The sequence below is a fragment of the Esox lucius genome, chromosome 5 (assembly GCF_011004845.1).
Source record: "Esox lucius isolate fEsoLuc1 chromosome 5, fEsoLuc1.pri, whole genome shotgun sequence".
In the NCBI taxonomy this organism is placed as follows: Eukaryota; Metazoa; Chordata; class Actinopteri; order Esociformes; family Esocidae; genus Esox; species Esox lucius.
The window spans coordinates 7,633,470-7,659,072 of NC_047573.1; the positions used below are offsets into that span (position 1 = coordinate 7,633,470).

At 41.3% G+C, this 25,603-nt stretch overlaps 1 protein-coding gene across 31 annotated transcripts in view; it reads left to right on the plus strand.

The window, feature by feature from the left end:
- The window catches only part of LOC105006738 (neurexin-1a), a 389,916-nt gene that overhangs the window by 26,671 nt on the left and 337,642 nt on the right, over nt 1–25,603 (plus strand). For 13 of the 31 annotated variants that reach the window (XM_034292310.1, XM_034292313.1, XM_034292325.1 and 10 more), the window contains exons 3-5: nt 4,238–4,255; nt 5,550–5,579; nt 7,890–7,940. In XM_034292310.1, coding sequence (XP_034148201.1) covers nt 4,238–4,255; nt 5,550–5,579; nt 7,890–7,940 — 99 coding nt within the window. Of the gene's footprint in view, nt 1–4,237; nt 4,256–5,549; nt 5,580–7,305; nt 7,318–7,889; nt 7,941–25,603 lie in introns of all 31 variants that reach the window. The other 18 variants (XM_034292318.1, XM_034292322.1, XM_034292324.1 and 15 more) reach the window with 5 other exon arrangements.

A 25,603-nucleotide genomic window follows, 5' to 3' on the forward strand; every position in this document is an offset into this window, starting at 1 on the left:
GATAGAGAATAAAAGCGATTACTTGATTTATTTTTTTGAACACTGATGCTAAGATGTTGTTCTGCATACTGTGTGATTAGAAATGGTTGAAATACAACCTGGTTTTAACCTGGATTGTGTTCGGATATGTGTACTTGCCAAAGAGCTATGTATTGATTTTCGTATTAATAAATATTATTGATTGTGAACAGATCTATTTGAGTACAGTCCATTGAAACATGTCCAGAGGTCTTCTGTAGCCTAAGATTACTGGCTAATGAACAAATAACAACGTTTTTATTATTATTGTATACAGATTTTGTGTGATGTAAAGTAGTTGCCCAACTGATGAGATCCAGTTAATTTAATAGCAAAAGGAACATCACGCCAGCAGTTGTGAAAAAGGGTTTACAAAGATGCCCGGCCTAAAAGTGGTTATGGAGTGTGCAAAAAGTGACATTTAGGGAAACATAAATGTCAGTTGACACTTCATAGGCGACTGTTTAAGAGGTCCAGACATAAATAACATATTTTGTGTGGCTAACTAGTGGTAATGTTGTTAGCGACTGAATACTGATGTTTCATGCAGATGTGCGAATTATGACTAGAGAGGTAATGTTGCGCTCTGCCTGTGGCTAGTAGTAAGAGTGCAGAGGTAATGTTGTGTTGGGCTTGTGGGCTGTAATTAATGTGTGTATTTGCCAGCGTTTTTCTTTTACTGTAATCATGGGCTGTACATGACACAATGTCATTTAGTGACATGTCTACTGTGTCTGGCTGTTAGTGGAGCTGACTAGAGTGGATTGCATTGTTTTGAAGGTATTAGAAGCACAATGGCAGTGGACTCACTGCTTCGTCTAAGGGATTAGTTAGGTTTATTTCTCTGCCTGGATTATTAGACAACCAGCTGGGGAGATTTTGGAAAGGGTCATTTGTGTCAGTGTGTGTTCGTGTGTGTTTGATGCATGTGTGGGGATTGTTGTAAATAGTCGTAACAAAAACCCCAACTCTAATTCATTTGAATTGCTGTTAGATGGAAGGTTCACTAAAGCAGAGGCCTCATGGTCTTGTATCTTATTTCTATCGCTCTGTTGTCACAGAATTATCCTGCGCCTCCGGAAATTTGAATAAGCCTCGTAATTTACATACATTTACTGAAAATCACCTTTAGTTTTATTTTCCTCGCTAGATCTCAAACCTAATCTATGGCCTACTGTATCATCAAGATGCACAGATAGGCTATTAATGGAGTTCATTTTCAGTTGAGTAGGGAATGCACTTAAACCTTCTCTCATATAGCTCAGTTGGTACTGCATGGAGCTAGGAACACTTGATTTTGGGGGGGTCAGGAAGAAAATGTCTGCTGTAATTCACTACTGTAAAGTGCTCTTTACAATAGTGCTCTGAAATACTTTAATGTACTTGTAGTAAAGAAACATGACTTGAATTACTGTTGGCTTCAGTCATTGTAAAGATTTGTGTCCCCTTTCATTGAACCTGTTTTTCCATTTGATGGATTTATAGATTTTAACAGAGTCCATAGACCTGCACAGCTGAAGGGAAGTTTCTTTTTTTAGTCTGTTAGTTTGTTAGTAAGTAAAACAGATACTGGAGGACAAGATATTATGTCAAAAATGTAATGTTGGTTTAAAATGACTAAACATAAGAGGAAGGGAAAAGAAACCCTAAAAAAGTTTTAACAACCATTGGAATCAGTCCATTGAAAACCCATTTCATGGAAGATTTACAGTGTAAAAATGCAGTACCAATTCAGGGAACACGCTGCCTCCCCCCCCAGTGAAATGTTTTAAATGCTTTTGTGTTCCTGTGGCATGATGACTGGGACAAAGTGGTCCTTTGAGGTACAGATACATAAGACGAACAACCCTGCTCCCCTGCTTTTTTCTTTGCTCCTCTCATCGCAGCTTCTCTCACATCACCACTGCCGGCTCAATGCCTGTTGCCACCCCAGAATGCCTCTTTTTCAATAGGCGGCGTGCTTCCTATCATCAAGCTATCCTTTTGTGAACAAACAACAGAAAAACATCTGTACACAGCCTACAATCGCACACTGTGTGTCCACCAAGTATGGCACACCCGAAGAAATTACAAACAAAAAAGACAAAACACTTCCTTTCTGTTATCGTCCTAACAAAACTACACACCATGTAACTGGGGCTGTCCTCATTAGTCGAGTGTTTGCATCCTGTTTTGTTCACAAAATGCTCCAGCTGCTGCTCCCACGGTGTCTTTGGTTTTGGTGCATGATGTCTGATTTGGAATGGGAAGCTGATGTGCCGGTAAGTTTCGGTCGGGGGGGCCTGAAGCTGTTGCGGAGAGGTAGGATACTTGTTTTATTAGACGGGAGCAATGAGCTGAGCTGTGCGGCCCTACGTCCAGCATGTAGGTATGCCCACACGATAACTCGTGGCTTTCAGACGGGGGAACGGACTCGTGCTCTTTTTCACTCCTACACGTCTAAGTCTGTTGAAAATATAGTGCATGCCAGTAGCTATGACGACTGACGGAGCCAGGTTAAAATATGTTTCAGTTATCCTGTACATGGCCCAGAGAAATAGCCTTGGTTATTTCGACGCTGCTATTGTAAAACAAACTTTTTTTCCCACCTTTGTAGACATTTTATTTATGTTTTTATGTTTAGACAAGGTCTTCTTTATGGACAGAATATTCATTAGGTAACTGTCAGGAAGCAGGTTCCCTTATTTACTAATTTAAAACGCCACCTTTTCTAACTAAATGTTGATGAGTAATGTTGACTGATTAATGTGTTGTTCTTTTTTTAGGAGATTTGTGTGCTTTTACATCCTCTCCTTTCAATGTTATTGCATGCTATATTGTATCACATATCTTCTCCCAATTTGATGTTGCCCCCAACTGCTATTGGCATGACCTGTTGCTTGCCATCCTTTTGGCGAAATGCAACATTGTTGGTAGGATAAATATAACTCAAGTTAATTGCCATTTTCCTTATTCTTCCTGATTATCACAAATATCTAATTGAGTTAGAGGTGATTAATACCCAATCAATGCAAACTACTGCTTATTGTTTGAGTTACTAGAGCATGAGGTCACCTGAAGGATGTTTAGAGGGGTACCGAGCTTGTTGAGCCTCACCTCCATGAAAGTCCAGACATAATCATGACTTCCCTTCGTTCTCTCTCTCAGCAGTCCTTAACGTACAGTAAACAATTAGTTCACCATATCACTTATAGATCAATATTATGAGATGTTCTACAGACTTCTCTGCTGACAAACATAGCACCGGAACTCCCACCATTGTCACTGTGCGCTGCATGCCGCATATGCAAAACACATTTCACTGTTTTACACCGATTTAGACCTTATTTCGTGTACTATGCAAAATCTTAGGCACCTGAAAGTCAAATCAAAGTACAAAGGGCCTTAGTTGGACTTTCAAGTGCCTACGACTTAAATTTGTAGTTTGCACTTATATATTTGCTAATTTTCTCAGTTAAATATAGTCCTGTAACTTGTAACCAGTCATGTGTTGAAGTAGACAGGATAGCAAGTAGGGTCAAAACAGGTCATCAAAAAAAGCAACAGTGGAAAAGCTAGAAAAGGTATATCAAGAAGCTAAAAATAAGGAAGTTGGCAGGCACGCTACATGTAGCAGACATGCTAGCAACAAGCTAGAATACAAACTTACCACAAGCGTAGAAAAACACAACCTAGAAAACAGTCTAACTACAACGGAAACATAGAGCTAACCAGAGGGGACATAGCAATTGGCTAATCGAAGATCTTAATATCAAATAGTCATTTCCTGTGTGCCAGGTAGGGATATTATCAAACACAATTGAATTATAATGTCAAATCCTACAACAGGATCCAGAAATGAGCCAATCACCAGATTACAAAAATCACATCATTAAAAATACATTCCATTTTTCCCCACACGTTCTGTAATTAAACCCCAATCCAATAACTGAACAGAAGTGAGACGAACCAACGTTGAACAGACGCAGGTCCTTCCGCCGCATTTAAGCAGAAATCCCCACAATGTTACACAGATCGAGAGTGTGGCGCTCTGTAAATGCTGAGGCCTTCCTGCTGTAAGGGGTTGTCAGTAGAACATGGGGCACTTTGTTTGCATGTGAAGTGTGACGCCTTGCATGGTTACGACATGCAACGGCCCTGTACCAGTCTGCATGCTGCTTAACGAATGTCTCTTCCTTTTCCTCTCTCTCCTTCCGCCTTTCCTTTGGTCGGCTTGCAGGAGACAGCCATGTTGAAGGTGGGTGTTTTCCATTCTCCTTTTTTGCCTTTCGTGGTTCTAACGTGGTTTCCGCTCTTTTCTGTGACTTGTCTCACTACTTCCACGCTGTGGTTTTCGTGGCTTCATTTACACTTCATATTGTATTATGGGGGAAATGTTGTTAAAATGTGCCGCTGAGATGGTAAGTTGGCTCTGTTGTTTTTGCTAATTAGTTTTTTTTTTTAAATAAAATGTTTTCAAATTATTGGTTAAGCAACGATCTGTGGATTCTCATAGTAAAACGATGTTCTGGAAAGGCTCCTGTTAGGTATTAGATATTTTCAATAAAAATCCTAATCCTAATTTCTGTCTTTAATTGTTGCCGTACTGGATAGGTTTTCATTCTTGAGATCTCATATTGTGCTCATGAATAAGTTCAGGCAAAATTTTAGCGAAGTATGTTAAGATGGGGGTAAGTATGTAAACTATTAGGATATGTACCTTGGATCTCCCGCTGGTATGAAATACATTTTCTGCAAGTCATGTTGAAAAGGATTCTTGTTGACACACCACATTATAGTATAGTTGTTTGAAATGCATTGACAAAGTATTACGTATGCTCTAGTCTGTTCCCATTTACAATGAAATATTAGCTTGTTGAGTAAATGTTAATCAAGCACCTCTGGAAAGGGGTGGAAATGACCAGAACTGCCTTTTTAAAAAGTACTAAACATATTCACACAACATTATTGGATATTGGAAATACACAGTTTGGCTCTTAAGTGGTTCTTGAAAAGAGCAACTGCAAAAAGTTAATTTAATGTGAAAAATTAAGAGATTCACATCTTAACTGAAACCTTGTTGAATGTGGAGTCCGGATATTGCTTTGTTGTGGTAGGTACAGTGCATGACACGATGGGGAATTCTGGGAATGTCATGAACTGTCCTCCGATCATAGCTGTTAAATGAACTCTAGTAAGTGGGACGGATGACGCATTGCAACCTCTCTCGGTTGAAAACATGCTCATCGCCCTGACCCCACCTCGTGTGACTAGACCCCATCCTCTCTCTCCGTCCCCCTCTTCCCCTCCCTGACCACCCCGACGCCTCCCAAAACTCCACAGGCATCTACCAGATGTGGATGCCTGTGTGTAAGTAGGATTGCATCCCAAAAAGCCACCCTCTCCCCTTGATAGTACACTACTTTAGATCGGGGCTGTATAGGCCCTGATTGAAAGCAGTGGCCTACACAGGGGGGCAGTTTGGGCTGCAGCTCTAGCCTCTCCCGTGATCCCCTGTCTCTCTGCTGACTTTGCTCTTGTCTTCCTTTAAGGTCTGGCGCACTTGATGATGGGCGACCAAGGTATGAGCTCTGTTCCTTCTCTTGCCTCCGTTGTCCCTCCTCCATGCCCTCTCTCTTTGCGATTTACACAGACGTCTTCCGCTGCTTCCTCATTCTCCTGCTGCCGGTTGGGGTGCTGTCCTAACATTGCTTTTCAGGTCCACTCTGTCATTCGTCTTGGCTGCTTTGCCACAGTGAATGGTTTGGTTTGTTCATCTTGGCAGTTTGTTACTATGCTTGTTTGATTCAAATTTTGTATTTTTTTTTGCCTTGAAACACCCCCACCCTTTTTAAATCATCAAACCACCACGTTTGTTTTCTTTACCTATCCATCAGATTGCCCACATGTCCTTTCATTCTTGTCTTGCCTGTGTGTTTCAATCCTATCTTCGCTTAATCCTATCTTCGCTTAATCCTATCTTCGCTTAATCCTATCTTCGCTCAGTCCTATCTTCGCTCAGTCCTATCTTCGCTCAGTCCTATCTTCGCTCAGTCCTATCTTCGCTCAGTCTTATCTTCGCTCAGTCCTATCTTCGCTCAGTCCTATCTTCGCTCAGTCCTATCTTCGCTCAATCCTATCTTCGCTCAGTCCTATCTTCGCTCAGTCCTATCTTCGCTCAGTCCTATCTTCGCTCAACCCTATCTTCGCTCAACCCTATCTTCGCTCAACCCTATCTTCGCTCAATCCTATCTTCGCTCAATCCTATCTTCGCTCAGTCCTATCTTCGCTCAGTCCTATCTTCGCTCAGTCCTATCTTCGCTCAATCCTATCTTCGCTCAACCCTATCTTCGCTCAACCCTATCTTCGCTCAATCCTATCTTCGCTCAATCCTATCTTCGCTCAATCCTATCTTCGCTCAATCTTATCTTCGCTCAATCTTATCTTCGCTCAATCTTATCTTTGTTCAATCTTATATTCGTTCAACCTACCTTCAGCTGGCCGTTTCATCATGCCGTCATGTTGTGGTTCATTTAAAAGTGATGATAGTGAGGAAAGCAAAACACCCCCGAATTAATGCATGACTGTGATGTTCTACAGGTAACTGAAATGCTGTACGCCTATACATTATACGTGCCGCTGAAAAGCTGTCAGACACAGCGTGAGCCACAGTGAGCTAGCTAGATGATTGACAACCTCTTTCCATCTCCGAACAGTGTCCCAAATGGCACCTCCTTCCATATGTAGGGCACCACTTCTATGGGGTCTTGGATAAATGCCCCTCGGTTGAAAGTATAGTGCACTAAAGGAATAGGGGGTGCGGTTTGGGACACCACCTCTGTCTCATCTTCTCAACGTCAGTCAGGCTGGTGCTCATCTTCTAGCGTGCAGCACTCAGAGCAGTCAGAGCAGGAAATGAAATATTGCTCACTTGTGCCATGCCCCACCCCCACCGCCTACACCCCTTCTTTTTCACCTCACACTCACACCAGCATTCCATCAACGCCTCCCCCTCCTCAATATCTCATGTCTGATATTATATTTACCCATCATGCCACTCTCCGGGCTGTCTGTAGACGCCTCAAATGGCACCCTATTTCCTGTGTAGCGCACTGCTTTTCAGATGGTCGCCGCACTGCGTGTAGGGGATAAGGTGCGATTTGGGACGCGCCACTCCGTCCTCCCGTTGCCCATATGACCATGACGCTTATTGGTGTCTTTCCTTCCTCTCTTCCTTCCTTTGTCCTCCTTTTTTTTTTCTTCTGGAAACTGCTTTCTGCCCATGGACCATCCCATTCAATGTCATAGGTAAAAGTAAAGGTACTCACCGCTCTTTATTTACTCTGGCCTGGTGAAGTGCGCTGTCTGTGGCCTTATATGCTAAGTTGATTAAGTATATAAAGCCTGGGGCGTTACTGAATAACTTTAGGCCGCTGCTGTGTGAAATGTATGTGTCACGGCACCCAAAGGTAGGTGGTTGCTGTTACATCGCAGTGAGCTCACGCTTCACAACTAGAAGTGGCTTGGTTTTGATGTTTTATTTTTCCATTTTCTGCTCGATGCATGAAAGCCATGTTGACGTTCACAATAGTGGGCGTGCCCGCGTGAGGCCCACTTGACCCTGGCTGGTACGCGATGTCAGCGGCAGCGCTGTCCACCGGGAAATTCCTATTCTCGTTCGGCACAATGGTGGGTAATGGGGTTTGACCGGTGCGAAGGCGATATCTGGCCCCTGTGTCTGACTGAGATCGCGGGCAGCGGGCAGCGGGCAGCGGGCAGCGGGCGCCCCGTGGGCTGGGAATGACAGTGTCCTGCCAGGCTGCGCTGCCGTGCCGCTCTCCGTAGAGGGTAAGTGGACCTCTGATCTTTGCCCGTTTGCCTCTCCTACCCAGGGCGGAGGGAGGGAGAAGGCTGGCTTGGAAGGTCCCTACTGAGCATTCCAGGTAAACAGCTTTGCTTCATTGATTTAATCCCTAATATATATGTATGTGTGCATATATATATATGTATATGTATATATATATATGTATATGTGTATATATATATGTGTATATATATATGTATATGTGTATATATATATGTATATGTATATATATATATATATATATATATATATATATATATATATATATATATATATATATATATATATATATGTATATATATATATATATATATATATATATATGTATATATGTATATATGTATATATTTGTATTTATTTTCTTTTTCTTTTATAATTTGATCACAGCGAGACAAGCAGGTGTAAAGAATAAATTCACCGTTTGATTTGTTTCATCCATCTGTTTGATGTCACATGTCCGGGGGCACATGCAGTCCATGAAGTAAAGATGCCTCAGTTTCTCGCTTGTGTTTAAAACAAATTCATGTGTGGGCGACTTTGTGTCATGATTTCAATATTGAAGTGTGTATGTGTATATCTTAGGGGCAAATCTTTTTTCTTTCTGACCTTCAGCGGAAATGTGTGTGTTCCATTTCCAAAAACAGTGAATTATTCCATTCAGTTTCAGCTGGTTGTGCCATCCTCTGTATTAGTGTAAGATGACTAAGTACGCCAGGTAAGGAGGTGTTCTGCCCACAAATAGGGTTTATTCTGAACACACACTGTCTCACACTCATTTATTTTCTGTACAGGTAAGTCTACAACATTCCTATGCATAATTCATTGACACGACTGTCGTGAAATGTATGGAAGGTATGAGGCCGCCACAGTGAACCTGGGTTTTATGGTTGCAATTGGTTTTAAATATTGATTTTGAATGTAGCCACTGCTTAAATCATTACAGTATACCCACCATTATTCTACACAGCGATATTTACATTTATACGCGATCGTACTGAGACTAGACTATTGAGTTGTAAATCACAAGAACCCGGGACCAGCTGAGCAACAGTCTACAAGTGCTTTTTTTCTTTAAGGTAAGTGCTGTTTACTTGACAATTTCTGGTAAAGTTGGTTCAAGTTGTCTGGCTGTTGACAGAGGTTGGAATTTCCTTTGTAGTTGACCATTTATCAGAGTATTATGACAAGATCAAATTTACCTTAGCAAAATGGACGCTCATGAAATTCTGATTTGAGTCTGATGTTCTGCAGTTGTATTGGTATGGAATTTGTCTTTGAGAGTCCGACGCTCAACTGTGGACGTAAGATATAAAACATGCCTTCATAAACTGGCCGAATGTTTTTAAACTCAGTGATGGAGGTACAATTAAAGTGACACGTTTGCTAGACAAACCTATAATCAATCATTCAGTGAATTATTGTATATATACATTCGCAGTGCGTACATACTTTTTAAATTCAATTAGTCATCGCAACCCCTCCAAATGCTCTGTGCTTCTTTGTCAGGCGCGCTGAAACTCTGCAGTTCCAGATCATGTTTCCGATGCCATCAGGGTGGGAAAATGGATTATAGGCTACTGTATACGCGTGGCTAGCCGGACACTAGCTGTGCCTGGAGTCATCAGTGTACCGCATACGCTCCCCCCCACACTGTCCTTTGGTAATGCGTGCCAACCGCAGATGCCACCGCCAAAGAGGCAGGGTCCTAAATGGCACTCTGTCCACCTATACAGTACAGGGCTTAGTTCAGACCTAGTGCACTGGGGAAGGAATGCGGTCCGTTGGAGACACGCCCGGTACCAGCCTGGAGGTGGCAGAAGGCGAGAGCCACGGGGAGGGACGGAGGGAAGTGTTGACGTAGCAGAAAGCCCAAACGGCACGCCGGCTCTAGTTCTGGGCCGTCGCCGCGGAGTGTATGTCCTCTGTCTCTTAGGGTGTTCCAATGGGGGTCGGATCACTGCCACAATGCAGGGCTATGAGGCTGTAAAGCTCCAGTCCTGGTTTTGATCGAATCTCATGACGCTAGGACAAAATGTTTGCACCAAACTTAGGCCCGGTATGTTCAACAGCTCCTAAAATGCCCTGTTTCTCATTCACCCCCCCCCCAACATATTATTGACCAGATCCAGATAAAACCCACTGCTTTGCTTTGAACAGAAATGCATGTGCAAAGACCTGTCATTTTTAACCCACGGATGGCGCTACAATGAAAACACGTTCACTTTATATTCAGCAGTTACAATGGTAATTGAAATAATGTACTCTCTAAAGCTTTCTGAGGACGTCCCACGTTACTCCCGCCCTGAAATCCCCATTTATCCACAGTGCCATTGGCCATGTCCCAAACGGCAGCCCTGTCAGACGTGTTTCACTGTGCAGGTGACAAGCATGCGGGACCCAGTGATGAGGACAGGGATGAGGTTAAGTCATAATAACACGGCCACAGCAATGTCCACCTGGCGACTGGGTATTTAATTGCTGTCATCACAGCAAAGTGCCATACGAGGCTTAAAGGTCCCTGCAGGCCGGCCAAGCCAGCACACAGAACAGGCCACAGGTTCCACTAGGCCGTTTGATAAATTTGTATACTTTTAGTCTAATTGTTTTTGAGGGTCAGGAATTTTAATTGTGTTTTTTTATTTTTTATTTATTTTTTTTTCATGGAAATGTCCTCTCTTTAATTACGCAAGTAAATCCTTAGAGATTGCTTTTCTGTCAGTGTCGGGGATAACTCGATTGGATCGGATTGAGTTAAACACTTTTTCGAGTCCTGTGTGTCTGTCTGTTTGTTTGTATTTAAATTGGATTTGTCAGATCCAAATGGTACCAATTTGTGAGCCATTGGAATGCAATTTAATCCTGTTCTATTAAGCCTGCTTTTTCTAGGCTGTGACATAGAGTATTTACTGTCTGCCTTGGTGACACTACTCTTACTCTCAATTGTTTCACATTTTGACATATTCTAATGGGATAGTGGATGTTTATCTATTGAAGGTAATGTATTTTGTACTGGGATTTAACCCAAATTCTGAAATCTGTCACTGTTGACCAGTATGTTTTTATTATCTCCAACTGCGTTGACACACGTTTTGTTATTTTGGCTTCCCTAGTTTTTGAAAAATATTGTGAACTATTTCCATAAAACCGTAACAGCTGTAGGAACTGTTTATAAAGGTTTTCAAGGACCTGTTTATCAAATAAATAATCCTCTTTTTTCAAGCACATAGACTCTATTGATGGAAAATTACACTGAATAAATATTATATTCAAAACCTAGATTTTTCTATTATTGGTAGAAAAAAAAAGATTTTATCAGACTTTTGTAATATATCTAGATAAGAATCATAAGACAAGAATCTAGGAATTTTACAATTCAGAGCTTATTTTGGGAATGTGTTCAACAGAATGTAAAAAAACAAGAAACTGAACCAGGCAAGCCTCACTGGATTCAATTCTGGGTTTCCCATGTGAGAGTCTGTGTCTTTAACCACTACTCCACAAAGCTATAAATATGTTGAATGTCGGTATAGTGTCTCAACATTAGATACTTTTGTCACGCATTAACATCACACCAAGTTTGAATATTTCACTAGACACCATTAAGCATTGTGTTAAACTGACTAACTTTTCTTATTATGTTAACTTCCACTACAAATAGCATCTATGAACTGTATGGCTTTTGCCACTGGCCGTTGAAACAGCTTATTAGCCAGTAATTGGTTTTCAAGTATCTTACTAACTTACTACTTGGAATAGTCATAAGAATTGAGCAATTTCTAGTGAGACTGAAGATGAACTTTACACTGTCAAAGCTATTTCATTTCATGGCACAACAACGCTTGCTTCTCTTTCATTCGTGAATGACGTTGATATAGTAACTGTCAGTATAGGGGACAATAACTGACTTATTTGTGAAAAGATGAGTGATTTGTGGAAACCCCTTCTCTGTTACTGCCCAAGGGGTTGTGATCTAACCTATATTACCCCAAAAATCATGCACAGATGTGTATGTCAAAAATCCAATAGAAAAAGTCACAATATAACCGTAAACAGTTTTATTTTACGCTTACTATAATGTAGCTACTGAAGGTTCTATCCAGCGCAGTTTTTGTTTATCCTTTTTTTGAGCTATTTTATTTCTTGGCACAACAACGTTCGTTTTTCTTTTATTCATGAATGATATTGATATAATAAGTATTAATACAGGTGACAATAACTGACTTTTTCGTCAAGTGAAAAGACGAGAAAATTATGGAAATGCATTCCTTCCCCAGTCATCTTTCACTGCGAAAAGGGTTGTGATCTAATATAGGCTTACTGTAACGTAGCTACTGAAGGTTGTAGCCAGCAAAGTTTTTGTCTATCTTGAACAGGTCCTCTTGTTTTGCAGTCTGCGTCTCTAACCACTACGATATTTAACAAGGGGGAGTCAGTCAATCAGTTAGTCACTCAGTAAGAGACATTTGCTCTTCTTGGCCGGCTCCTCTTATGAGGTCTGGCAAAAGGATATAGGGTATAATGGTATACAGTAAAAATGTCCTTGTACAGTGTTTAAAAAAAAAATAAACGTATCAACACTTCACTTCTTCTGGAGGAAAATCACCCATAATCTAATTCTAGGATGGGTATTTCCAACAGATTCCGTTTTGTATCTCAATGTTTTCTCAGTCAAACAAAAACCCATTACCCATAAGACTGTAAAATCTGTAAAATTCAGCTATTTTAATACAACCCCATTTCCAAAAAGTTGGGGCGCTATGCAAAATGTAAAAAAAACAGAATGCAATGATGTGCAAATCATTTAAACTTTATTTTCAATAGAAATAATAATAAGACTGCATATCAAATGTTGAAACTGAGAAATGTTATTGTTTCTTGAAATATATATGCCGACTTTGAATTCGATGCCAGTGACAAATTTCAAGACTGGAAAAGTTGTGTAATGCTAAAAACAATATCTGGTGGAACATCTCACAGCTAATTCGGTTAATTGGCAACAGGTTCAGAAACATGATTACATATAAAAAGAGCACCCCAGAGAGGATAAGTCTTTCAGAAGTAAAGATGGGGAGGGTTCCACCACGCTATGAAACACTACACAGGCAAATAGTGCGACAATTTAAGAACAACATTTCTCAACGTAAAATTGCAAAGAGTTTTGGATCTCATCATCTTATCATTAAAAGATTCAGAGTATCTGGAGAAGTCTCAAGGGACAAGGCCCCTTAACCAATATTAGATGACCGTGAACGCGGCCTCACGTGGCACTGCGTTAAAAACAGACACAATTCTGTTGTGGAAATCACTGCTTAGAAAACTTCTGAAAACCATTGTCTGTGAACACAGTATGTTGCTGCATCTTCAAATGAAAGTGTTGTCAAAATAAGAGGTGATGCAACACAGTGGAACAGTAAACATGCCCTGTCCCAACATTTTAAAACATGTTACTGGCATCAAATTCAAAATGGGCATTTATTTTTCCAAAAGCAATAATTAAATATAGGGATGAATGATTTGCATATCATTGCATTCTGATTTTGTTTGCATTTTACGCACAAGTTTTTTGGAAACGGGGTTGTAGAATAGCTATTTCCCAAGTATTTTTCAGCCTTAAATAGTCACACATACACATGTCCTGGTATAATTAATGATTACAATTATTATGTTTCTGTCACATGCAATTTGTCTTTGGGCTTCCTATGTCAGTTTTCAAAATTGTATCCATGTGAATGTAATGGATGACTCCTGCTGGGAACCATGTACTATGCAAAGCTCTGTTATGTTGTTTTGTACTACCCTAATGTTTAGTGACAGTGCCCTTACGTTTGATTTGATGCAGTTCATGAGCACATAAAATGTCATGTAGAAATGACTAAACGCTAACTGACTCTATATTTCAGAGTGTTCAGGACCTCATTGTTGTAGTAAAGGCGATTAGCGGTTATAACCTCTCTGTCGACCTGTCCATTTCAGTTGAAACCCGTTGTGGCGATTAAACCAAAACCCCTTGCAACTTTTTTACTGACTGCATCCCAAATGCCTCTCTATCTCCTGTTCTAGGACCTGGACAAATGGAATACACTGGACAGGCAGGAAGTAGGGTGCCTTTGGGGACATTTCCGATGAAATTAGCCTGAAAGCCTTGCCTCAGTGATATCATTCTGTGCAGCTGCTTGTTGGTGAGGATTACACTTGTCATCATGGACCTTGGTTTTGCTTAAGTATGCTTTCAAATCCCCTTATTCTTTCTGAAGGTCCTTGTTTGCAGTGGCAGCATGCTCTCAGACGAATCCTTAAACCTCACTTTATATTTTCCCTGTCTTGCCTTTTCTTATTAAGGTTAAAGAGAATACACAGTGCGTGGTTGTGTAACACGGAAACTGGGAGAGTGGTCCTCTGAAGTTTGTTTTTGAGTGCTCTGGCTCAAAACAGCTGGTCTTCAGACTGTATTTACCCAGGTTGACCGATGTCAGAAACAGAACATTTTGAGGGAGAACTTCAAACCCCATGCAGAGGTTTTACTTGGCCCCTCAGAAATTTGAGTTAGCATTGAAGAGTGTTTTGTGTAAAACAGCAGAGATCTTGAAAGTCGGGAGTGGTTTTCTTCCAGACTCTGTATGTCGTGTTGTCTCCATATTTTGTGAATGTGTGACCTTGCGCTTACACGGACGGAGCTGCACATTCACAGCTAGCCACCTGTGTTCTAGAGGGATAATGTGGAGGGAAAATGTAGACTAGCATGTCTACATGCCACTCCTCAAAGGGGTTGTAGTGCTCTCAGTCTGACAAGTAAGCCAGTAGTATATATAATATATATATATATATACAGTATATACAGCTCCTGAAAAAATTAAGAGACCACTGGACCATTTTCTTTCCTTTCCAAAAAAGTTGAAAAGGAAGGTATTGTGTGAGTAACAGAAGTGTTCAATTTGCTGTGGTTCAATTTGTGCTCATAAGTTTGTATACCCTGGCAGAAATTGTGAAATTTTGGCATCGATCTTTAAAATATTACTGATCATGCAAAACAAAATTTCTTTTATTTAAGGATTGTGATCATATGAAGCCACTTATAAGATGTGCATGGGACACTCTTGGACTTTCCAGCATGACAATGCCCAAGCTCAAGGCCCTAAGCCCAAGTTGACCCTCCAGTTGTTACAGCAGAAAAAGGTGAAGGTTCAGGAGTGGAAAATCAGAAAATCTAAATACGGCAATTTAGGCATATATAGTACATGAGAACACGATGTAAATGGCAGTATCGGGTGGGTATTGGCAGATACCAAAAGTTCATTACTTTGTATGGGTATCGACAATGAAAAGTAGAATCAGTGCATCCCTAGTTCTTCAAGTTGCTAACCTGTCTAAAAGTAAGGAAGTTCCACTAGCCATGTTTTGATCTGGGGCAGAGGTTCTTGGTTGTCTGTCTGAATGGCAGAGACAGTGCTTTCTGTACCATATATCTAAATATTAGAGATATTCTTTCATCGTTTGCGAATCTAGTGTAGGTTGTTTATTTAATATGTGCTGCTGTATGTAGGCAGTCTCTGTATCTCTTAGGGTATGTAGTCTGTCATTAGCAGAAATCACAGAAAGGCAGCAACAAAGAAAAGGTCACATAATCTTACTGGCTGGCACCTTGTTTCCTATGCAGAGCGCTAAGTTTGAGGTATATCCCCACTAAAGCCTGCTAACCCAGGAATGCATTACCCCTCTTTCTTTCTCCCTTTCATGCTCTCCATTAACATCTCTCATCTTGTTCACGGTGAACAGGTCTGATTTTCAATTATGGCTTTACTGTAATAGTGAGTGGTTTTGTGGTTTTATACCCCATTCAGTAGAGATGTTTTACTGAGTCAGAATGCACTAGGGAAGGCCTCTTACCAACTGTTTAAATGTCAGCTGTGATGGCCTCAGTATTTTTATACCCCAGGAGTCCTTTACAGAGTCGTATATTTAGAGAGTTTTGTTTCTGTTCAGTTTGGTTTGATTCTTCTGAGAGTGCCACTTTCTCCTACATAGCTGCTGTTAAATTATACCTCACAATTCAGTGTTGCGCTGTTTATCGCAGATTGTTTTCAAAACTTATCTGAATAAATTCAGGCAAAGCAGATAGTTGCCATTTCAAAACAGTACGTACTAAATTTCCTAAATGCTAATCAATAAAATACTCTGACCTATTTTTCTGGACCCTTAGAAAATACAGTTGTGTACCGGCCTTGCTGTCATCCTCACATTTCATTTCAGAGATTGACTATCCCCCCTGCCTGGCACACATGGTCTGAACCACAGTCATCACCAACTGACTGTCATCACCAACTGACTGTCATCACCAACTGACTGTCATCACCAACTGACTGTCATCACCTACTGATTGTCAACAACAACTGTCTGTCAACACCAACTGTCTGTCAACACCAACTGACTGTCATCATCAACTTACTGTCATCATCAACTTACTGTCACAATCAACTGAAAGTCAAAACCAACTGACAGCACCTAGAACAGAATGATACAGAAGTCACTCATACTCATGGTCTTACAATCGCTTAACTTTTCTTAACAACATTTTAGAAAATTGTTAAGAGATTTCATAAAGTTTTGGTACCAGTTTTATTTGTGAACATCCCTCAAACGATTGGAACTGTCACAAGGTTTTCATGTATCAATCACATATAAACATGAATGTGTACAAACCATGCAGTGTTAAATAACAGCAGTGTTATTTACTTATAAGTATTTGCTTGAGAATTTCTCCATTGATACACAAGTGAGTGTACACTGCCCCAGGTGGTGGAATAAGGGAACTGCTTGTCAAAACCATACTACACGTAGCAACGATCCTGCTAAGTGTCGGTCTGTTCCTCTTTGTCAGCTTTGAATTGCGACCACTGTCTTTGGCATTGCAGTTTGTGCTGTCATGATTTTTCACACTATTCCCCTTGACAAATTGAATCATTTTGCCTGCTTGATTCACCTGCAATTTAGGCACAACTATTTTTCCTCCTTGGAACTCTGTTAGTGGCCACATGTTGCTTTGAAAACTCAATTTATATGAGTGCTAATTGTCCAAACTCTTTTGTAGCCAACACATATGTACTGCTTATTGGCAATAAACTATTACTAACTCAGTAGCTGCGATTGTGATTTAGTTACATCAAAGTAAAAGTAATTTTCCAAGTGGTTATTTTGTCCACCCATGTATTTCTGGCTTTGTTAAAAAAAATCTTTAAAAAACAAAAAATAATTTATAATTTAAATAGAACAATTCAATATTTATAACTTCATGTTACTGTAGGCTACCTGTGGTTGCATGCCTGTGTGAAAACTTGGTTAAACCTGGAAATAGTGATATTGTGAAATAGAGCTCATCCCTTCAATTTCACAAAGTTAGTTCTAAATAATACATTTTCTGGAAACCTCAGCCTCCAACCTTTCTGATGAAGTACAGACATCCACATGTATTTACTAGATATTGCATTGTTAAATAAGTCACTTTTTGGTCCACTGGGAAAAGAATGACTCGTCCTCTTAAAGCTGTTTATAACACAGTTTTATATAAAAAAATACTTACATGCATTACATTTAGGAAAGGAGGGGGCCTGACTTTACAAATGGAGATATTTACATTTGAAATTAAGTTTCAGTCAGAATCACTCACTTGGCCCTTCTAGTATCAAAGCAGCATTGTTCAACTATGTGAACAGAATAGCCTGTCACTTCATTTGTAGGTGATATATGATGCGTAATAGACACTGCAGAAAACAGTGGTTAGGGTCAACACATGACATTCATTCTCCTGAACAACATTTACAACTAGGGTAGGCTACATGAGGGAGTTGCTGTGGATGGCTTGGGATGGTTACATTTTTCTAATGGCCCAGTCTTTATGGCTGTGTTTTCGTTTTTTACTGGCCAAATGAACCATGACCGAACGAGCCATATAAAACCTTTTGGTATGCCCTCAGCTTCATCCACTATGGAACCTGCGTCTATTTCGATCCCAGAAAAATAGTTAAACTTCCTTTTTTGGTCAAACCATTGTATTTTATTTTGCAGCATTATATATTCTCAAGGTGTGATTTTGACCACACTGAGGCTAATTGGAATTTACTGTATAAATGGGAATTTACAGTATAAATGGGAATTTATAGTATAAATGGGAATTTATAGTATAAATGGGAATTTATAGTATAAATGGGAATTTACAGTATAAATGGGAATATCTTAACAGTGTGTTTCTGATATCCACGGGATTGTTTGATAAATCACACTTTTTCATCTGTAACAGACGTTCATAATTATATTCTAAAATGTAATGTCACGATAATTTCATCTCACTGTTCATAAATGAGGCCACAGGGACATTTTATAGTCAAAAACATAAAAAAAAATGTGTATATACATTATAATGATTTTAGTATATATATGAGCACATTCTAGTATATACAGTATCTTTGTGTTTTTGTAAATGTTTCAAACCTTATAAAATACTACCTTTGGAGATATTTGATTCACAGTTTTGTCATGTCTCCCTTAACGCCTCTTTAACGGGGCCATGCTCCATCACCAGCAGAGCAGTGTGTCTCACCAACAAGGTTATTTTAATTGAAAGGTCACAGTGTTGCATTTAGAGGTGGTGTTAAACACTGCAGCCGAGATTGAAACGAAACAGGGAAGAAAGACTATCCTGGGGTGCTTAGAGAGACAGAGTGAGAAGAGAGAGGGAGAAAGGAAAGAGAGAGGGGAGTTAAAGGGATGGTGACTGACTCCAGGAGTGGTGCTGAGAGAGAAAGGGCCTGTAATTGCTCGGTGAGAGATTTGTGTGTCGACATGGTGGATTGACAAGTCGGCACTCAGCTTCCTCAGATTAGTATGGTCCTTCACCATCCCTTCAGCTGCTGAGGGGGTATATAGAGGCTGGCACGGGTGTTCGTGTGGAGTTAGTGGACAGGGAGGATGGATTAGGCGAGGGAGCAAGGGGAGGGAGAAGATACAGGTTTGAGAGGCTGGAGGAGGTGAGGAGGAAGGCAGGGGAGAGGGAATTATGAGGTTAGGGAGGCTGGAGGAGTTGAGGGAGGTGGGGTGAGAGAACACAGAGGTCAGGGAGGCTGGAAGAGGTGGGCGGATTGAGGTCAGGGAGACTGTAGGAGGTCAGGGAGGAGGGGGCAGGTGGAGGTCGGGGAGGCAGGGGGGAGAAAGAAGGAGGGAGTTGATGAATGAGTTGGTGAATACATTAGGTGGTACAGAAGAGGAGTAGATGTCAAATATCAGAATCTACTGTCCATTCTTGAACTTATCCTAGCCATCTTGGTCTTTGCTTTAGCGTATTTGTTTCCTTTATTTCCCTTTTGTTCAATAGATAATTGGGTGTATTCACCTTTTCATGTAGCTACAACTTGATCAGGATTTGTTTGCCGTCTGGTGTTTGATAACAGTTTTTACGATGTGGTTTGTGTTGTAGTTCAAATATGACGGCCTTGATCAGTTTGTCACGATCCCTTTATCTGATAATCTCTCAGTTTCCATCTGTAGATCCTTCAGCTATTGGCGCACACGCAAACACACTCAAACAGGTGCTAGATACGTTGTCATACATTGTCATACGTTATCATACGTTAACCATACCTTGTTGTATGTTTTTGACAAAGATGTCTTCATCAACTCCAGCCTAATCTTGCCTTTTGGTCCACATTTGCATGCTCACAACGGAATCAGTATTTTTCTTCAAATATCCTATTTGTAAGATGTTCACAAGGATTTACACTATTTTTCTGCCCAACAAAAAGTTGACGGTGGGATGGAGAAAGGTAGCGAGTGAGACAGGCAGTGATGGAGGGAGAGAGAAGGAGAAAATAGAGGAGTGTAAGAATAAATAGTGGTTGGAGTTGGATCGTTAAGAATGCGGCTTGGCTGCAAGGATATCTGGAGAAGATCAATAGTGCCGGCCGATGGCTGTGTCTCAAAAACCCAGAGGTACAGGGCACTTCTCCAGGCCCTACAGGAATCGGGGTATTGCATGATTCAATTTCAAAACAGTCAATGTAAAGAAGTATACTGAACTTTCAGTTCATGGATTGACAATGGGTAAACTATTTTGCGTCTTCTCAGTGATCTGAAAAGAAGGGTTTTAATATCCCCTCCTGATTTAACTTCCTTCAGTTTGAACTAAGCCCTGATGGAACAGGCGTCAGGTGGAGAGTTATCGTTTTAAGGCTGGCCAGGTGAAAACTACTTTCCGACCTCTCATAGCAAGAAAAGGAATCTGAGCAGCAGTCTGGGTGACACAGTTTCATATGATAAGAATCCATCCACCAGCATTTCTGCATGCCGTCTAAGTTTCTCCTTTGTACAGTAGACTTTTCCTTACTTCTTCTCTGCTTTTTTAGATTATTGAAGTAGTGCCTTGACTGTAAAGGACATCTAGAATTTGGCCTTTCCTTAGCGTATATAAGTCTCACAACAATATTTGCCAGCGTCTGGATGTATAAACATGGTTGACTTTATGTGTTAAATAATATATTAACTGGGATTGTTTGTCAGTTGGACAGTTAGATTCTTATTATCAACACACACTGCTGGATGGCGTCAATACGCACTTATGAAGCAAACCCACGTCTTTGGTTAGGATAGTGACGTTTAACAGACGACCATACGCTGGTTTAAATTACTGGCCAAGTGGGTGACAGAGAATAATTGCCTGCAAAGAGACAGTCCGTGATTTTTCTCGTATCAGTAATCTGTGGCCGTTGCATTCTTTCCATAGAACCCGCTTAGCATGCACATCACAGCAGGCTCGCGCATTTCAAATGGACATGGGGAGTCAGAGAAAGGAGGGTGGAGAGAGATTGAAACGTGGGAGAAAGAGTGCCATAGAGAGAGATTGTGAGTGGTTACGTTAAAAAAAAAAAAGGAGAGAGATGGTGAGGTCCGACAGAGAAAGAAAGAGATTTTAGAGGAGAGAAATGGAGAGAGGCATCGACAGAAATCGTTGTGTGAAGACTGATAGGCAGAGAACAATGGAGGGAAATGATAGCGAAACAGCGTGATTAATTTCATACTTAGTGACTCACAGGGCAGAATGGTAATGCATATTCATACTGCCTGTCTATGGCTGTTGACGGTGCCAAACGAGATGTTCAGAGCAGCAAGAAAACAAAGTTGTTATCGGTCAACAACGCGGTAGTGTTTTGTTTGCTCTCCATCCTCCCGACCCTATTCAGTTCTAGAATTTTAATAAAATCTACACCTGATGCTTTCAGAGACAAGCGCGTGTTAAGGTAAAAGTGCTTGTACAGGTACCCAGCCTTCTATCCTCCCCTGAAACTCTTCTTCACATTCCTTTGATACACTTTTGAATTTCAGGACAGCCAACATCATTTGAATAGCCAAATATTGAATACAGTATTGTGTTTAGAAAGTGATGGCAATGTCGTGCTGGTAAATGCTGAGACTCCCCGTGAGAAAACCGAATAGACCATTGCCCTGGGATGCCCACCTGGGTCATCAGCAATCTGTCTCAGGAGACACATTGTCTCCTTATGTCCCACCCCACCACACACACACACACACACACACACACACACACATTCTGACACACACATTTTTCTCTGGAGACTGAGGGATAGAACCAGTCATCCGCCTGTCTGTCGCTCTTTCTCTTTCTCTCTCTGTCTCCTTCAATTTTCAATTCCAATTTCTAAAGCTTTATTGGCATGACAAGAACATTTTCAAGTGTTCCCAATACAATACAACGACAAAGAACTGAACAGCAGCCACTGTAATGATACATGTTATAGTAATAATATAATGAATGATAATAAAGAAAATATATATTATCTAGGTAAACAAGGTAAATATATATATATGCATATACATATACACTCACCTAAAGAATTATTAGGAACACCATACTAATACTGTGTTTGACCCCCTTTCGCCTTCAGAACTGCCTTAATTCTACGTGGCATTGATTCAACAAGGTGCTGAAAGCATTCTTTAGAAATGTTGGCCCATATTGATAGGATAGCATCTTGCAGTTGATGGAGATTTGTGGGATGCACATCCAGGCACGAAGCTCCCATTCCACCACATCCCAAAGATGCTCTATTGGGTTGAGATCTGGTGACTGTGGGGGCCATTTCAGTACAGTGAACTCATTATCATGTTCAAGAAACCAATTTGAAATTATTCGAGCTTTGTGACATGGTGCATTATCCTGCTGGAAGTAGCCATCAGAGGATGGGTACATGGTGGTCATAAAGGGATGGACATGGTCAGAAACAATGCTCAGGTAGGCCGTGGCATTTAAACGATGCCCAATTGGCACTAAGGGGCCTAAAGTGTGTCAAGAAAACATCCCCCACACCATTACACCACCACCACCAGCCTGCACAGTGGGACCAAGGCATGATGTATCCATGTTCTCATTCTGTTAAGCCAAATTCTGACTCTACCATCTGAATTTCTCAACAGAAATCGAGACTCATCAGACCAAGTGGAGAGTGGTACCCGGTGGGGTCTTCTGCTGTTGCAGCCCATCCGCCTCAAGGTTGTGCGTGTTGTGGCTTCACAAATGCTTTGCTGCATACCTTGGTTGTAACGAGTGGTTATTTCAGTCACAGTTGCTCTTCTATCAGCTTGAATCAGTCGCCCCATTCTCCTCTGACCTCTAGCTTCAACAAGGCATTTTCACCCACAGGACTGCCGCATACTGGATGTTTTTCCCTTTTCACACCATTCTTTGTAAACCCTAGAAATGTTTGTGCGTGACAATCCCAGTAACTGAGCAGATAGTGAAATACTCAGACCGGCCCGTCTGGCACCAACAACCATGCCTCGCTCAAAATTGCTTAAATCACCTTTCTTTTCCATTATGACATTCAGTTTGGACTTCAGGGAATTGTCTTGACCAAGACCACACCCCTAAATGCATTGAAGAAACTGCCATGTTATTGGTTGATTAGATAATTGCATTAATGAGAAACTGAACAGGTGTTCCTAATAATCCTTTAGGTGAGTGTATATATAATATACATACACACACACACATACTTGCACACACACATACATCCAATAAAAAAAAGAAGTGATTATTAGTTCTTCAGCTGGCTGTCCCTAAGGTTATGGCAGGTTGTCTCATATTTAGCTGCTACATTTGAGCAGTTGGGTTTTTCTCCTAATAAGCGTAGCATTTTTTCTTCATCTTCTTTATCTCTCTCTGTGTCTCCCTCCTTTCCATCCCAAACCTCATTATTTTTGGACCGATCTCACTCCGTTTCCAAGTGTCTCTTTCAGCTCAAACCTGAAAACTTTCTGTATCATGCATATTGTATGAATCATGCATTGTAAAACAGAACAACACGCTAACCTTTCTGAACGCACAACGGCCACCTGATTTTGACGGTTGAATCGGATCATTTACCAGACACACACCCCGAGCTATTTGGTCCCGATAAACCTCCTCCTTAAGCTCGGTTTACCGGTATCAACCCATTCTTGTTTCCGTGAATAGCCTCAGCTCAGATCTTTATTATGCCGCAGACAAACTGCCTATTTTCCACAGAGCTTCCCGAACCTGTGCATCACACGAATATGGGTCCTGTCAAAAGCACTGCACTCTGAAGGGACTACGAAGCCTTATGAGCCGCAGACCGACAAACAAATGCCGCTCCAACTCGACTTAAATCACACTCAAGTCGTGAATCACAAAGTGGCAAAATGTGACTCCGGTCAGCCTCCCGAACAGCATGCTATTTTCCTACGTGGCACACTCTGCCGGCCCCTCTGCAGTGCGTTGCGCCGGGGGCCGGAGTACGATGTGTGGGAGGTGGTGCGCCGTTTGGCACCCGGAACGGTATCGATCAGAGTCATTTGCGCTTGTTTTTGAATGGGAAGACAGCCGCGGTAGGTCTATAAATCATCTTTGAATAGGCTGCAATTAGAAAAACCTTCATCCGCGCCGTTGAGCTCCTGCTCGCAATTCTCGATTCACTTGGCCAGTGTGGAGGGTGTTAGTGTGATGAATTCCTTGGCGAGCTGTGTTTTCCTTTCATGCAAAATCCTTGTCATTGTCTGCTTGATGATTTGCTACAGTTTTTATTAGAGCTGCACCCCGGTAAATCCCTGTCACATAGCTTGACATTATATGTATATAAGGGACAATGTAATGGGATAGGTGGGGTTATACACCCTTTGCTACTACACACGACACAGTGGTTGCTCAGAAAATGGCAGACTACTCCCCATATAGTGCACTACCAGTAGTTGCCATATGATCTCTGGTCTAAGGTAGTGCTCTATAAAGGGAGCAGGGTGTGATTTGGTATGTAGACATTGTCGGTCCAGAGACTGTAGCGATGTGGGTGTCGTTTGTGGAGAACTCCCTCGCAGCAAAGATTTAATGTTATACAATATTTACCCATTTGGCTGAAGTATAATAGCAAAAAAATTATAATACAAAAAAAGGAATTTGAATGAAATGTAGGAGTAACAGTTAATGCCTCCTCGCTTTTGAACCATGTTTTTTCTGGTATCCGTGTATCTGACGGGTTCATTGTGCATACTTGTGGTAGCTCCCTTACTCATCCTTCTTTCCTCATTTGCTATCTGGGCTCTTTACCTTCCTGCTCTCATTCTCTTGGTTCACCTTGAACTTCCTCTGCACGTTGTGTCGCCCACTCGTTGTGCAGAGGGTGAGAATTTCAATTCAGAGGGCGAGGGATGGAGAGAGGAAACGGAGAGAGAAAGAGATTGGAAACAGACGAGAGTGAGAGGGAGCAGAGTGAGAGATGGGAAACAGACGAGAGTGAGAGATGGGAAACAGACGAGAGTGAGAGGGAACAGAGTGAGAGATGGGAAACAGACGAGAGTGAGAGGGAACAGAGTGAGAGATGGGAAACAGACGAGAGTGAGAGGGAACAGAGTGAGAGATGGGAAACAGACGAGAGTGAGAGGGAACAGAGTGAGAGTGAGAGGGAACAGAGTGAGAGATGGGAAACAGACGAGAGTGAGAGGGAACAGAGTGATAGATGGGAAACAGACGAGAGTGAGAGGAAAGAGACAGCCGGGATAGGAAACAGGCAAGAGAGAAATAGGAAACAGAGATTGAGATATGAATCCAACAAGAGAGATACAAAACAGACAAGTGTGATATGAAACAGAGAAAGAGATAGGAACCAGATGAGAGAGATAGGAAAACAGTGAGAAAATAAACAGGTTGAGAGAGAGAAAAAAATCAGTGAGAGAAGGAACAGACTTTTAAAATAGAAAAAGAAGATGGAAAGACTGACAAAGAGATGGCGGGTAGTGTAAAACAGGACAGACAGAGAGGTGGGGTAGAGTTAAATTGGACAGATGGGGTTAGTGAAATAGACACACAGACTGGGGGGTAGTGAAATAGAGAGATAGAAGTGGGGTTGTGAAATAGACAGACAGATAGAGGTGGGGTAGTGAAATAGACAGACAGATAGAGGTGGAGTAGTGAAATAGACAGACAGATAGAGGTGGGGTAGTGAAATAGACAGACAGATAGAGGTGGAGTAGTGAAATAGACAGAGACAGATAGAGGTGGGGTAGTGAAATAGACAGACAGATAGAGGTGGGGTAGTGAAATAGACAGACAGATAGAGGTGGGGTAGTGAAATAGACAGACAGATAGAGGTGGGGTAGTGAAATAGACAGACAGATAGAGGTGGGGTAGTGAAATAGACAGACAGATAGAGGTGGAGTAGTGAAATAGAC